Raw genomic sequence first — 15157 nt, forward strand, 5'->3', positions numbered from 1 at the left:
ACATTGATTCTCTATGATGAGAGTGTAGAATGTGTGAAATTCTGTGACGCCTAGCGGTTAAGCCGAATCAGAAGTCTCAGACTTGAGGCCCGCTTGCGTTCACAACACTTAAAAAAAAAGTTTTTTTGAGTTGCTACCCAGCGGGACATTATACTTATATAAATATAGATTTAGAAACAAACATCAATAGACTTAATAAGGTCTCTCTCTGTCTCTGACAAAATAAATCAAAGTGATGCGGAACTCAATGCAGCCTCATGTTTGCAGCCGCAAAACGGCTGGTCATTGTTTTTCATTTGCATTGACTCACACAATGTTACTTTACATATATTTCTATATGATGTAAAAGTAGTCAAAACAAATGCCATCAACTACAGCAAAAAGGAGTTAAAAATAAATAAATAAATAAATAAATAAGAGGCGGTTTTTATCCAAAGATAGAAAGAAAAAGAAGCGGAAATGAGGTTCTCCTTGCATCTCAACATTGCACGCTGACATTTGAATACAGCAGATATAGAAGACTGAAGAAAGCAGATATAGTCGCTGACTAGAGGAATGGAATCATTATTATGATTGTTATCATTATTTACTGACTTATTTATGCATTTTCTTATTCATACAAATAAAGAGTTTCTTTTATCTATTTTTCCAGGCTCACCCAGGTAAATTGACTTTGAGACCCCTGATCTAAAAGCTCCGATCCGGTTTGATATTTGAAAAGCCGCAGCTTCATCTCACCTGTTCCTTGCACTGCACCAGGGCTCTCTGGATCTCGTTGGGATTGAGAGCGTGGGCGTGGGGGAGGCAGCTGAGGGCCAACTCCGCCGCCGCTCGGACCATGTTGAGGTCCCTCGCCCGGGACGCCCTGTCCGCCAGGGACGCCACCTCGGGCGGCGTGAGGTGTCCGTCCCAACACTCCACTAAAATATTGAGGGCGGCGCTGCCGATCTCCATGGCCTGGCCTGCGAGGAGAGAGGACGTATCATCCCGGGGCCGAGTCGGCCTCGCCGTCGGTCGGGATTCCTCCGCACTCACCTGTGATCCAGGACACGTGGGAGGAGTAGGTCCTGGACAGCCAGTTGGGCGATACGAAGTTGTGGAGGCCGAGGGCGTACAGGCCGATCTCGAAGGCACACAGGTGCAGGTTTCGGTGGGGTCCCTGGTGGCCCCCGCTCGCCGAGGGCTGCGTGAAGATGGACGTGGAGGAGTTGCCTCCAGCTTTGATCAGCACAGTCTTGGCCAACTCGAAGTAGAAATGGGCCGCGGCCTCGGACGGCTGGTTGGGCACGTGGGGGGCGTGGCATTCCGGGCGACGCCCTTTGTACCTGGAAACGACGATCCAGAATACATTCATACGGCGTCGGTATCGCGGCGTTTCCATCCACGACCGCCTCTCATCACAGATACTTGAGGAGATGCGAGTGAAGCCGAAAGAGTCGTGATTTCGGAACGACGCCTTCAAGTTCTCTGCGTCCGAAATCAAAAATAAAGTGTGCAAACAAGACTGTCTGTCGTGCGACTAATCAAACCCTGTTACATCACAAGCTTCTCCAAAAAACCCAAAAGCATCTAGTTGCCCTACAAAGGTCCCTGTGCATTTTTCTCTGCGTTGCTGTAACTCAACCATAACACTCTTTTAACATGCCTGTAAAAAATGAAAACAAAAACCGTGACATAAATAGTGCGCTTGGGCAAACGCCGGCAGTTTTCGCAGCTTTTTATCGGATTTAAACAAGGAAAACTTCAGTTATCATGTGACGCCTGTGGAGGTTCTCGGTCATGCAGTTCATGGACGATTCCCGTCACGTCTTCTCTTCTAGGCTGCTAGAAGAAGCCTCTCAGATGAAGATTTTGACAAGAATTCATGAATGTGATGTGTTTCTGATTAGACGGCGATAGTTGAAACCTTGTCAGTGCCTACACCGTCTGAAGGTTTGCTGGAAGGGAAAGCATTCGCGTCACTTCCAGACTATTGGGCGCACCTCAATATAAGCCGCACCGGCTAGCCGGTTGCTAGCTCGGGCTTCCTCCTGCGCGCTAAAACCGTCAGTCGTCTTCTTCGGTGTCGGATTTAAACAGCCTCGGAATTTCATTTCATCGGTCTGATGTGACGAGGATAAATGTTTTAGTGGCGTGACGCCCGTTAGCCTCCCGCCCCCCACAAAAAAAACAATAAATTAGCCGCATCGTCGTTTCAGCCGTAGTGTTCAAAGCGTGGGAAAAAAGTCGCGGCTTACTGTCGCGGAATTTACGGTTAACGGTTGAGCTGAATCATTTTTCTACGTAGGACATTAAAAAATGATGGCCAACGCTCTTGCCTATCCAAAAAACAAAAAAAAAAAAAAGTCTGGCCACAAGAGGCTGAGGCTTCAGTGTAACTTAACGCTGGAGTGTTTGAAGTCTTGAGGATTTTAGTTGATTTTATCTGCTAAGTTTGGGAAAACGAGACCGTTAAATGTAATCTGACAAAACAGTAGCATTCACACTTGTAAGGGGGGGGAGGTTTCGCCCACGTCGGGCCGATCGGATAACGGACGTCTTTCCGAAGTCTTCCGGTGCGACCCGTTTGAAATCCGACCATCCAAATGACATTTTTCCCTGCAGGAACAACGGCAGCGTCCCGTTAGCGGTGCGTTTCTACCTGCTGGTGTCGGTGTTCTTGGCCCTGGCTCCGCCCCCTGCCCGTCGAGACCCGCTGGAGGAGGAGGAGCCCAGCGAATCGGACGAGGAGCTGCTAATGCTGTCGCTGTCTTGTCCCCGCCCCCAGGAAGTTGCGGCCCAACCGCCCCGCAGAGGCCGCCGGCTCAGCGTGGGCGAGCTGTCCGAGGTCGTCTCCGGGGCGCTGCTGTCGATGCTCGCCATGCCTGTCCGCACATCCACACATGGAAACTCTGGTAAATAACTCCCTTAAAAAAATATTTTTGGGGTTTCGCTGGACCCACAAGGGACCACATGCACGAACACCGTCCCCGAAAACCCGCATTCTGAAAAAAAAAATTGGAGCAAACAAACAAAGCATGTCTCATATTTTTTCCTTTTTTTTTTTTTTTTTTTTTAATAAGCCTGGGGTCAAGAACCTTTTTGACTAGGAGAGTCATAAAATAAAATACTTCTAAATATATTTCATTGAGAGCCATATAGTATTTTTTAATGTATAATAAATTAAATGCGTCCTACTTTCAATGCGACCTCTGGTGCTGCATGGTTTTGGTCAAAGTGCCGCTTTATATTTGACCGTTTCATGCAATTTTATCGTTGCATATTAGACATATTCGTCTGGAATGCACGGTTATCATCGGCTTTTTTTTTTCTTTTCAGCATCTTTTCCGTTACGAGGGTTGAAGCGGATAAACTAGTTGGCTATCTGATAAAACTAATTTCGTCACCTTTACGACGACCCGGACGTGCTCGGAAGCCATCTGTTCCCGACCCGGGAAATTTAACCTCAAAACTAATTTCTGTTTACTTTAAAATGACACAGTATAAGAAGAAATATTTTATAATCACTTCATAACTAATTTTTTTTTTTTTTCCAACTCCAACTTTTTTCCAACGCCATTACCGGAAGAGCCATAGGTTCACGGCCGCTGTTCCAAACGGTCAAAGCTGCGTTGGAAGTAGGTGTGTTTCCGCCCCAATTTGTGTTTGGTGTCGCTCACCTTCATTCCAGAGAAAAGTTGCCGTCACGGGTTTGTACTTCCAAAAATGCGGGTTATTCACGCAGCTTTTCGGCAGGGTTGGGACATTATTTCGGGGAATGAGCCAGAGGGAATGTTCTTCTCTATTTTACTTTTCCATTTTCCTTTCTTGTTTTAGTTCTTACTTTGGGGGCAGCTTATTTACAAGTGACTATAAGAGGGCTGTACTGTGTATTTGTCACTAGTGAGTTTCTTTAAAGTTTGCAGGGAGGAGCGACCGGTACTCAGTGATGATCCAGTGATTTGTGAGATTTGTCACACCAGATGTGCGACATACCAGCGTGAAATTAACAGTATGAAATTCTCTGTCGGGTGTGAGGCCTGTGAGCCGGGAGCTCGACAAGCCTGTTCTCCGTCATCCTCACGTCGCCTTAAACGTCCGGTTTCCACGAGACTTGTCAAATGCTTTCTATTTATTTTTGGCAGGACCGCAGAGAGGATGATAGTTAAATTTTCACTCAGTTAGTTTGAAAGTTCACAGCGACTGGAAAAAAATGACTTGTGTGTGTGTGTATATCTTCTTCTTCTTCTTCTTCTTTCGGCTTTTCCCGTCAGGTGTCGCCACAGCGAGTCAACTTTCTCCATCTAACCCTATTCTCTGTATCTTCCTATCTCACACCAACTACCTTCATATCTTCTCTCACTAGTCCATACATCATCGCTGGTCTCACCACTGTCTTGTACACCTTTTACTTTTATTCTGGCTGATAGTCTTCTATCACATAGCACCCCTGATACTTTTCTCCACCCATTCCAACCACCTCTTTTCCACACTCTCCTAGGCTGTGGACCGTTGACCCAAAGTACTTGACCTCCAGCTTCTTGATCTCCACTCCCTGTAGCCTCACCGTTCCACCTGAGTTCCTCTCATTCACACACATATTTTCATTCCTCTCCTTTCCAGAGCATACCTCTACCTCTCTAGATTTTCCTCCACCTGTTGTCTGCTCTCACTACAGATCACAATGTCATCTGCAAACATCATGGTCCATGGGGATTCCTGTCTAACCTCATCTGTCAACCTGTCCATCACCATTGCGAACAAGAAGGGGCTCAGAGCTGATCCCTGATGGAGTCCCACCTCCACCTTGAACTTCTCTGTTACCCCTACAGCACACCCCACCACTGTCTCACAGCGAGCATACATGTCCTGCACCAGTGTAACATACTTCTCTGCCACTCCAGACTTCCTCATACAATACCAGAGCTCCTCTCTTGGCACTCTGTCATATGCCTTTTCTAGGTCTACAAAAACACAACGCAGCTCCCTCTGACTTTCTCTGTACTTTTCTATTAGCATTCTCAACGCAAATACTGCATCTGTAGTACTCTTCCTAGGCATGAAGCCATACCGCTATACACAAATGCTGACTTCTGCTCTCAGTCTAGTTTCCACTACTCTTTCCCATAACTTCATTGTATGGCTCATCAACTTTATCCCTCTGTAGTTGCCACATTTCTGCACATCCCCTTTTATTCAGCACACCGCACCACTGTCTCACAGCGAGCATACATGTCCTGTGTGTGTATATGACAGTTTTAATCATTAATATCTGGCCCCCGGTCACTGAAATGTGATATTGTGCAGTTCTGTTACCAGTGTGTTTCTTTTTTTGACGGACGGGGGAGCCCCAGCAGCGCTGGTTGTATCCGCAGCGAGCCCCGAGCGCCAGGCGGCTGGGCACGGTAGCCTCCAGCTTGAATGGAGCTGAATCATTCTGCTGGTCGCTGGATGAAGGGGTGGCCTCTGACACTGCAGGGGAAAGACGTTCGGGGAAAAGAATATGATCTACAGCCGTGGACATTGACACAAGTACTTTCTGGAAATTCAAATTGTCCCAGCACTGAATTAAGGTCACTGAATGCTCGTTCTTTCTAGAAAAAAAGGCTGATATTCCTCTTTCGATGCAACTTGCAAACAGGGGTAAATTGAATATATGCATTTTAGTGTTCATTACTGTGTGTATATGTTTTGCTGTATGCTTTAAAGTAGCAATTCACATCACATGCATGCTGTCTCTTTGACTCTTAATATATTGATTTAAAATATATATACATATGAGCACCCTCTACACCAGGGGTGTTAACCCTCTCAGGCTCAAATTAAGTTGTAGTTGCAGGAAAAATCTGATATTTGGCTGTCGCAAATCTGCAACATCTGCCTGGAGAGGGTTTTTAAACTCATTTTGGTCCGAGGGCCAAATACGTCTTATTTGATGTCAAGGCGGCCGGACCACAAAAATCATTAACCTCGAAGTAACACTAAGTCCAAATGTTTCCTTTGTTTTAGCGTAAAGGAGGTAAACAGGTAAATTATAAAAATCTTTTATATGTCATGAACTGTTCCTCAACAAAATACACAGCCAATTAATTTTGAAAATGAATATTAAAAAAGAAGTGATGAAATTACACCTTAAAAGTATTGTGGAGTCAGAAGAGAAAATCTGGTCACTGTGGGAAAATTTGCCACTAGAATTTATTAGAAAATGGATTGGTAGCAAGTATAAGAGGAAGTTTTAATTTTGCCCCTTTTTTTGCTATTGATTTTGTGATTTTTATAGAAATAAGAATAGAAAAGATCCTTTTAACAATGTCACTAGACATTTTTTCATCCCCAAATCATTTTGTTTTCATATTTTGAAGCAAAAAATACATTGCAAAATTACTTTTTCATTTTTTCCCTTGCCCTTTTTTTTTATTTTATTTTTTTTAAACTCACTATATAAAACCTCCAGATGGATTCAAGAAGGCGCTGGAAATAGGCTTGGAGATCGTTTAAGGGAAGAAAATTGAAATTCTGCCTCCGACGGCTCTGAACCGTTGCTGCCGGGCCTGATGGGTCCACGCGTTCATGTTGTTGCCGCCAAATTCAGAACCTCCGATGTTTTTCCAAATCTTTCATCGTCCGAGGTGCTAATGCCATTCACTGGATAATTTCCTTTTTTTTTTGAGCTTCGACAGCTCTTCCCGACCGTGTCTACATACATTGAGTTGCTGCTATGCGATTGGCCGATTCACAATACGTGTCCAATAAAGGGGCCGGTTAGCATATAGTGCACGACTAAGGATGCTAAGATGATGAAAACAACAAATTTGTACATTGTCTTTCTCACGGACATCCTGAAATATGACAGCAAGCAGTATAAAACCTCCAGATGCATGTAAGAAAAAAACATGCAGATTTGATTTCACGCAGGGGGCCACAAACCTTTGTGAGTCTGAGACCCCTGGTCTACATGTTGCTAGTTTAGCTCTGGAACAAATACCTCTGACTGATTCCTCCTACAGTGATGCAGTCTTGCTCATTTTGTGGTGAGTGTGTATATGTGTGTGTGTGTGTGTTTGACAGCTCTGACCGTGCTCCCTGGTATCCGCTGTGCTCTCCGCGGTCGTGCTGCTCTGCACCGAGTTCAGCTCAGCCTGATGGGCCCCCTCTTCTGCTGCCAGCGGCACAGCGGCGGTGCTGCCGGTGTTGGTGGAGGCCACGGTGGCCGCGGAGGTCGATGGCGGGGCGTGTTTAGAGAGCCCTCCGGTGGCCCCGGCGTTCATGTGCTTTGACGGGCTCCGCTGGCTGCTGGCCGCGGGCTTGCTGGAGTAGAAGGAGCTCAGGGTCTGAGGCTTGTGGGTCTGACTTTCCCTGTCCAGCAGTTTATCGAGTATCTGAGGGGGGAAAAGGGAAAAGGGATGACGAAAAGGGAAACCACTGCAGATGGTTCAGAATGCTGCAGCACGGTTGGTATTTACTCAACCCAAAAGGGCTCATGTTACACCTCTGTTCGTCCAGTTGCACCGGCTACCAGTAGCTGCCAGGATCGAGCACAAGGCCCTGACCCTGGCATGCAAAACCACCTCAGGAACAGGTCCAGCATATCTGACCGAAATGATAAGACCTTATGTTCCCGGCAGAGAGCTGCGTTCCTCTAATACAAACCTACTAGCAGTACCTTTTGCTCGCTCTAAGCGATCTCAGGCAAAACTGTTCTCAGTTCTACTACCTCAGTGGTGGAACAAACTTCCGGAAGCAACAAGACTAGCATCATCTCTCTCAACCTTCAAGAAACAGGTAAAAACTTTTCTCTTTCAGGACTTTTTACTGCGCTGATGCCCCAGATCAGGTTGGCAGCAAGTTAGGCTATGCAGTGTGTGTGTGTGTACGTTTGTGTATGTCTTTGTCAAAAAAAAACAAAAAAAACTCACTAACCCCAGCTTACTGTTCTGTATATTTCCTGTGCATCATGTATTTGCAAGTGTATTTGCAGTCCTTATGTCCTCTATTGTAAGTCGCTTTGGATAAAAGCGTCTGCCAAATGTAATGTAATGTAATGACGAGGTAAAGACTTTCTTCTTTGGTTGCTTTTTTTTTTTTAAATAGAAACTCGGTCGCCTGCCCAAGGGGTGTTTGTGGATTTGAATACCTTCGCCTTGATGTCCTGTACGTAGGAAACAGGGGTTACTAGGCAATTTCCTAATATATATAATAAAATAATACTTTTCACATCAACTTTTTGCGGGAGGATGATTTCCAGAGTTCTCTCAGAAATGCAGTTATCTTGGTAAATTGGGAGGAGACAATATTCTATCATTATTGTGCATCTTTTGCCTGTCTGGTCAACAACCACTCGCGTGTTGCTTGTATTGCTAGTTCAGGGTCGGACCCTCTTCTGCCTTCAGAATTGCCATAACTCTTCGTGGCATGGATTCAAGAAGGCGCTGGAAATAGGCTTGGAGATCGTTTGAGAAAAGAAAATTAAAATTCTGCCTCCGACGGCTCTGAACCGTTGCTGCCGGGCCTGATGGGTCCACGGGTTCATGTTGTTGCCGCCAAATTCGGAACCTCCGATGTTTTTCCAAATCTTTCATCGTCCGAGGTGCTACTGCCATTTACTGGATAATTTCCTTTTTTTTTGAGCTTGTTTTTTTGAGTCTACATGTCTACAAACATTGAGCTGCTGCCATGCGATTGGCCGATTCACAATTTGTGTCCAATAAAGTGGCCGGTTAGCATATAGTGCACGACTAAGGATGCTAAGATGATGAAAACAACAAATTTGTACATTGTCTTTCCCACAGACATCCTGAAATATGACAGCAAGCAGCCGTGGTCCAGCTTTAACTTCTGAACTCTGACAGTCGTCTTCAGCTCAGGGTCTCCGCGACATGGCCGCGGGTGTTTAGGTGACCGGGTCAGGACACTAACCTTCACCCGGGTAGTAAAAATAGAATACGGCGCCTCGACCCGCTCGTTTAACCCGGGATTCAGATCCACCGACAAGCGTCCCGGCTCGACGGCGTGACCGAAACATAAACACCTTGACTGTTCTTGGGTGAGGAAAATCTACTCAATCAGCTGATAGAAAATCTGCTAAAGTTACAAATCAGTGGTTCGGCCTATTCCTTGCATGCCTTGTTTGCCACTCCCTGGAAAGTGTATAAATATTGTATTCTTGATTTTATTTCTGATCTATCAGCTTTATCGCTACTTCACGAAGAGTTGTCTGGAAACAGTCATTTAGTTTGCAATCACAACAAATCACAGAGAACCTATTAGCTATGGGGAGGTTTCATTTAAATGTCATTGTAACGCTATTAATTATCAAAGGTGCGTTAGGTTTCGTCTAGCATTCCGAGAAAAGTTGCTGTCACAGGTTCGCGCCTCCAAAAACGCAGGGTATTCAAGCAGCTCTCAGGCCGGGGTGGGACATTGTTTCAGGGAACAAACCAGAGAGGGGAATGTGCTTTTCCACAGGTGCTTTCCCTTAAGTCTACACCAGTGGTTCTTAACCTGAGTTCGATCGAACCCCAGGGGTTCGGAGAGTCAGTCTCGGGGGTTCGGCGGAGGTCAAGACACACATTGGTGATGACATCACCGGCCGCAGGCGATCACGCTACATAGCTCGGCCTATCCGTGCTGCGGGGATTTTGGCGCGCTCAGTTGTAGTAACTTGTGACTGTCGTGATGGTACGTCATGTGATTTCTTTCTTAACATTTTAATACTTTCATACTAATTATGTCGGGCAAAAAAAGAAAGCGGTCGGAAGAACACGTACAATACGGATTCACATGTATGACGGAACGTGATTGGAATCGCGTGACTGCATGATTTGCAAAGACAAGATGAACAATTCTAGCCCAGCGCCGGCAAAACTAAGGGAAGGCTTCCTTTTGCTGCATGGAGATGGGAACTACAAGAACATAGCGCTTGCTGAATTCAAGGTGAAGGGAGCCAGATTCCATGAGAAGGCTACTCCGCCTGTTCTTTGCACCCATCGACGAAACGATCCTCCATCCAATAAAGAAGGGTTCGGTGAATGCGCATGTAAAACAGGTGGGGTTCAGTACCTCCGACAAGGTTAAGAACCACTGATCTACACCGAATGGACGGTTACCTTCTTGAGTTTGCTCTGGTCATCTTTGTATGTGATCATCAGGGCCAGAGCCAGGTCTCCTTTCACCCGCCTGGTGCCTTCACAGAGCAGAGGATGCTCCGCCTCGCTCACCGTTGTCTTCATCCCTGTGCGCAGAGGGAGGACGGACACACACTTTAGCATCCGCGGGCAGGAGCGAGATCGAATACTCGAATCCGGACGGTAATTTACCCAACGCCGCGACGGCTGCCTCGAAGCCCAGCTCTTCGTCGCCGGGCATCTCGCTGTTCCGGTTGCGACTTGGCGGCCGGGAGCCGGTCGGGGATACGACTGCACAAACAATATGGGCAAAAGTAAAAGAAATAATTATTCTGCTGTTCGAAACACGACCGAAAATTTCACTGACGTTGCGCTCGTTGTAGAACTGAATGTGATCGTAAATTCATTTCTTCTGAAATGTTGTCAAACCTTGTGATTCTTCGGACTTTGTGACGTTTTGGGGAAACCGCACATCAGGCAGCCGGGAAAGTATTTAAACGTTAAACTCTGCGGTAGGCCAATATTTGGTGCTTACCTGGGGTACACAGCACATCAAATATAAAGCTGGCCAGCATCAGGGGCAACACGGGTCTGTAGTCGCAGAAGTTCCCGTCGCGGAGCTGCTCCGCTCGCTCTCTGATGGCAGACATTTCTACCACGCCAAGAGGAATCTTCTTCAGCAGAGCAACCACCTCGGACTCCTGGTAGGCCAGCTTCACCTGGTGGACACGCAGAGGTTGCAGTGTCGAGAGCTCGGGCTGCGACGCCTTCCAACGCAACACGGAGACCCCAAACAAATTTCTGACGGAAAGGTTTTGAAATGGTTTGACCCAGACGTTCTACTCAGCCCAATCGGTCCGACTGATATTTGTGTTTATGTTTATCGCACAAAAACATCTATTAATGTTCTTCTGAAGTACTTCTTTTGAGACTTTTATAAAATCTCTTTAAGACTTATGTATTTCCTATCTATTGATCTATTGTATGTTTTGTAGGCTGGTTGTGAGAAACCCTTTTTTTCTTCCCTTTTCAGTATTTAAAAATGTATTTTATTTTAGTTTGTTCATCTTTAAAGTGGTATTTTAAATTTGAAGACTATGGCGATCTTGTGACATCTCAAAACGTGATAAACTGTGTTTTTGCTTCGCTGCCGGTGGATAATTTAAGTTTACCTTTTTTTCATAAATATAAGAAAGACTCACTGGAGACACTGAGTATTTTGCTTCAACCCAGTGTCTTTTTTTTCGAAGTTCAAAATGTCAATTCGTTTTTTCTGCAGTTGCAACACATGTACACAATATGTGTTGCATTGCATAAAGGCAAAAAAAAAAAAAAGTTATACGCCGTGTTAATTCAGTTTAAATTTCAGGGTTGTCTGGCTCCCGGTGTTTTCTTTACGCAGGGGAAACGGGACCTACAGCACTAAAAGAGCAGATGTCCTTCTGGTCGAAAATCAAAATATTGCTCCGCACGTCTGCGTGGCATAAAGGACGGGGTTGTTTATGTGGGTGTGTGTCAGACCTCCAGGGCCTTGGTGGACGCAGGTGGTCTTTGCAGCTCCAGGGAGAACATGCCGGTGCTGAAGGCCAGGTTGTGCAGCTCCAGGCGTTCGCTGAGGACGGTCAGGAGGAAGGCGGCTTTCGACAGCGTGTTGGTGGCCACCTGCGTCTGACGGCTGGTCGATACCTTGCTCTTCTTTCCCTGAACGAAACGATTCGGAAAAACACAATATTTGAAATAAAAAATAAACAAATAAATAAATAAATAAAAACACTGAGCCAATACAAGAACGCAATATTTTGGCAACGTAGGCACTGCTTTTGAAGATAATGTTTGCAAAAGTATACCCATTCCATTGAGAATTAGTTTTAAAAATGTTAGAACTTATTTAAGGAATGTTTCAATTTCTAGAAGCAAATAGATGCAAAGCTACTCAGGAGTCCAGCTTAAGAAAGTATACTGCTCAAAAAAATAAAGGGAACACTTGAACAACACAATGTAACTCCAAGTCAATCCCACTTGTGTGAAATCATAGTGTCCACTCAGGAAGCAACACAGATTCATTTTGTCTTGTTTTAAGGACATTACATCAAAGTTGGATCAGCCTGGAGTTTGTTTTTACACTTTAATTTTGAGTGTGATTCCTAATCCAGACCTCCATGGGTTGATACATTTGATTTCCATTGATCATTTTGGTGTGATTTTGTTGTCAGCACATTCAACTGTGTAAAGAGCAAAGTATTTCATAAGAATATTTCATTCATTTAGATCTAGGATGTGTTTTTTAAGTGTTCCCTTTATTTTTTTGAGCAGTGTATTAGTGTATGATGATGACAAAAAAGGTATTATGGATATTCAGAGGGTTTTCTTCACTGCAGAAAGATCAGATGACACGGATTAAAAATGCAAGGAGATAAACGGCGCTGCTGGATCTACCTTGGTCTGAGGCTGCTCCACCTTCAGGTCAGGCGGGTTGGCCAGCAGGTCCCTGGCGAGTTCCACCGCCAGCCGACAAGCCTCGTTGCTGTAGCCGTGAGCGTGGAGGGCCTCGGCGCACGCAAACAACACCTGGTCACGTGTCAAAAAGAAAACATACGACCCACACTGGTGATTAGTCCGAAGGAAACTGTGAAAATGTGTTTCAATACCTGGGACGAGTGTTACTCGACTTCATTTTGTCCATTTTGATTTATGCAGGCAAGAAACCAATGATTATCAGTGATGGACTTTAAAAAAATGCTGAATTAATATTCAGAGAAAAAAAAAAATTAATGACTGACAGACAATAAACAGGTTGTTCTTAATAAGACTAGTGATTTTGGAACGACAAGAAATGTCTTAACGTCGCAGTGATGTATGTCACAATTGTCAGAAATGATGAGAAGCTTTTACTTAAAAATGTATTTCAATTTCCTTTTGCTTGTTGAAAGCGATTTGATGAAACATATAAAAGGGAGGTTTGAAAAACTTGTCGGTGTTAAAATAATAGTGAAAAAAAAAAAAGTTAGCGGAGTGATGCTACTGACAGAAAAGGCTTCGACCGACCTCTCTGCGGAGGCCAGTTTTGGAAACGGAGTTTCTTTTAAAGAATAAAAATCCCTGTGCTGAAAGCCTTGCGAAAGGCACTTCAAAACTAGCCATTTTTCGTTTTCCTTTGGGGTGCATGAATAAAAAGGACGTTCTCATCCTGTTCACAGGGCTGGTGCGGATCAAATGAAGCCCTCGGCAGACTGCAACATATTTGTGATTGAAAGATCATAATGTAACCTGCTCAAAAATGGACTCGAACGCGATTTACGGTAATGAGGAGCACGTTCGTCGAATGATTTGTGGATAAACACAAAGGGGAGGATGATAAAGGATGTGTTTTCACCTCCATACGCCCCTCTTGCTCCAGCGGTTTGATCCCAGCGAAGATGTCCGGCTCCTCCTCCTGGTGATTGTCAACCAGCTGTCGATCCGCTCCCTCCTCCGCAGCACTTAGATAGTACGCTTGGTAGTCGTCGTCGCCGGCGGCCCCGCCCCCGGCGGCCCCGCCCCCAGCGGCCCCGCCCCCGGCGCCCGCTGCATCGCCACCCTGATTAGGCAGCGTGGCTGCAGCCGCCGCGCCGCTCGCCGCCGCCGCCTCTCTGCGGCCACGCGGGGGTTTGGTGGAGGCGGCGTTGTTGCCCGACCTGCCGTTGCTATTGGAGTTCGGAGGCTGGTTGCTTCCGGCCGAGACCGCGTCTTCATCTCGATTCTGGACCGGCTCCGCCTCCGACTCCGCGTCCTTCTCCGCGCTGCAGTTCACGTCCATGACCACCACCACCGTCTCCTTCGGGGGGAAGCAGGGCAGGGGAGGGTCCGCGGAGGGGTGGACGCCGGAGGCGTGGCCCGCGCGCTTCATCTCAAACATCTTGCCTCCGCCGCCGGTGCACTTGCGCGAGTCCCGAAGGAGGGGGCTCGGGGAGGGGAGCATCTCCGGCGGCGGGGGGAGGAACTCGAAGGTGTTGCTGGCCTCCGCTCCCAAAGCCAGGCTGCAGCCGTCGTCCAGGCTGAGCTCGGCCAAGTCGGGCTCCAGGGAGCTGTCCTCACTGCTGGTCCTCCGCTTGGCGCTGGTGTGTTTACCGCTCCCTAAGCCGCCGCTCCCGCCCGCGCCCCCGACCGACGCCTTCCCGCACCCCTGGGTCAACTTCAGCTTCCCCCCGGAGGACGAGCCGGGCCCTTTGTAAACGCATTTGCTCCCCGCGTCCTCCAGGGACAGAGAAACGCCGCCTCCCAGGCGAACCAGCATGCCGGCGCCTCCGCTCACTGGTAATCCCTTCCGCTTGGTCAAGATGGTTTCCTTGGGCCGCACCGCCACTTCCTGCTGAGGGGAGTGACCGCTTCCTCTCCCTTTATAATCCCCGGCGGCTCCGGCCTCGGCTCTGCCCGGCCCCCCCGGCTCCGGAGGGTCCCCGCTGCCTCCGGCGGCCGCTTTGGCTCCTCTTTGATGCTGCATCGCCCTCGACCAGCAGAGGGTGGCGCTCTTCTTGTCGGTGTTGCAGTAGGTGATGCCCTCCAGGGGGTAAGCCGCCTCCCAGTTGAAGTAGCAGGACTCCACGGCAGGTTTGAAACCCTGGAAAAGCTTGTCCAGGGACTTGCGGTGCTGACCTCTTTTCACGATCTCGATCACCTTCAGGTGCCACTGCTTCAGCTGGCCCGACAGCTCCATGCGCCTGAGGGACAGCGAGGTAAAATTCATATTAAACCGACAAAAATTCAACAAGCCTATCCGTGCGCAACTGATCCTAACAGACTGTGGACGAATAAGTCGGAAAAAATTCCTATTAACCCATGCCGTTGCAAGGATTTTATATATTTGTGCAATAAAACCACTGCAGATGGTACAGAATGCTTCAGCACGGTTGGTATTCACTCAATCCAAAAGGGCTCACGTTACACCTCTGTTCGTCCAGTTGCACCGGCTACCAGTAGCTGCCAGGATCGAGAACAAGGTCCTGACCCTGGCTTTCAAAACCACCTCAGGAACAGGTCCAGCATATCTGAACCAAGTGATAAGACCTTATGTTCCC

At 47.0% G+C, this 15157-nt stretch overlaps 1 protein-coding gene across 2 annotated transcripts in view; it reads right to left on the reverse strand.

Moving 5' to 3' along the window:
• The window catches only part of zswim8 (zinc finger, SWIM-type containing 8), a 42598-nt gene that overhangs the window by 9341 nt on the left and 18100 nt on the right, over positions 1-15157 (reverse strand). The window contains exons 10-20 of one of the 2 annotated variants that reach the window (XM_086164174.1): positions 13477-14800; positions 12540-12671; positions 11625-11804; positions 10639-10822; positions 10296-10394; positions 10086-10210; positions 7055-7358; positions 5296-5451; positions 2642-2864; positions 1036-1325; positions 739-962 (exon numbers count right to left, since the gene is read on the reverse strand). In XM_086164174.1, coding sequence (XP_086020300.1) covers positions 739-962; positions 1036-1325; positions 2642-2864; positions 5296-5451; positions 7055-7358; positions 10086-10210; positions 10296-10394; positions 10639-10822; positions 11625-11804; positions 12540-12671; positions 13477-14800 — 3241 coding nt within the window. Of the gene's footprint in view, positions 1-738; positions 963-1035; positions 1326-2641; positions 2865-5295; positions 5452-7054; positions 7359-10085; positions 10211-10295; positions 10404-10638; positions 10823-11624; positions 11805-12539; positions 12672-13476; positions 14801-15157 lie in introns of both variants that reach the window. The other variant, XM_086164167.1, reaches the window with a different exon arrangement.

This window comes from Fistularia commersonii, chromosome 2 (genome assembly GCF_037954325.1).
Source record: "Fistularia commersonii isolate RoL2024-O1a breed Wild chromosome 2, RoL_Fcom_v1.0, whole genome shotgun sequence".
In the NCBI taxonomy this organism is placed as follows: domain Eukaryota; kingdom Metazoa; phylum Chordata; class Actinopteri; order Syngnathiformes; family Fistulariidae; genus Fistularia; species Fistularia commersonii.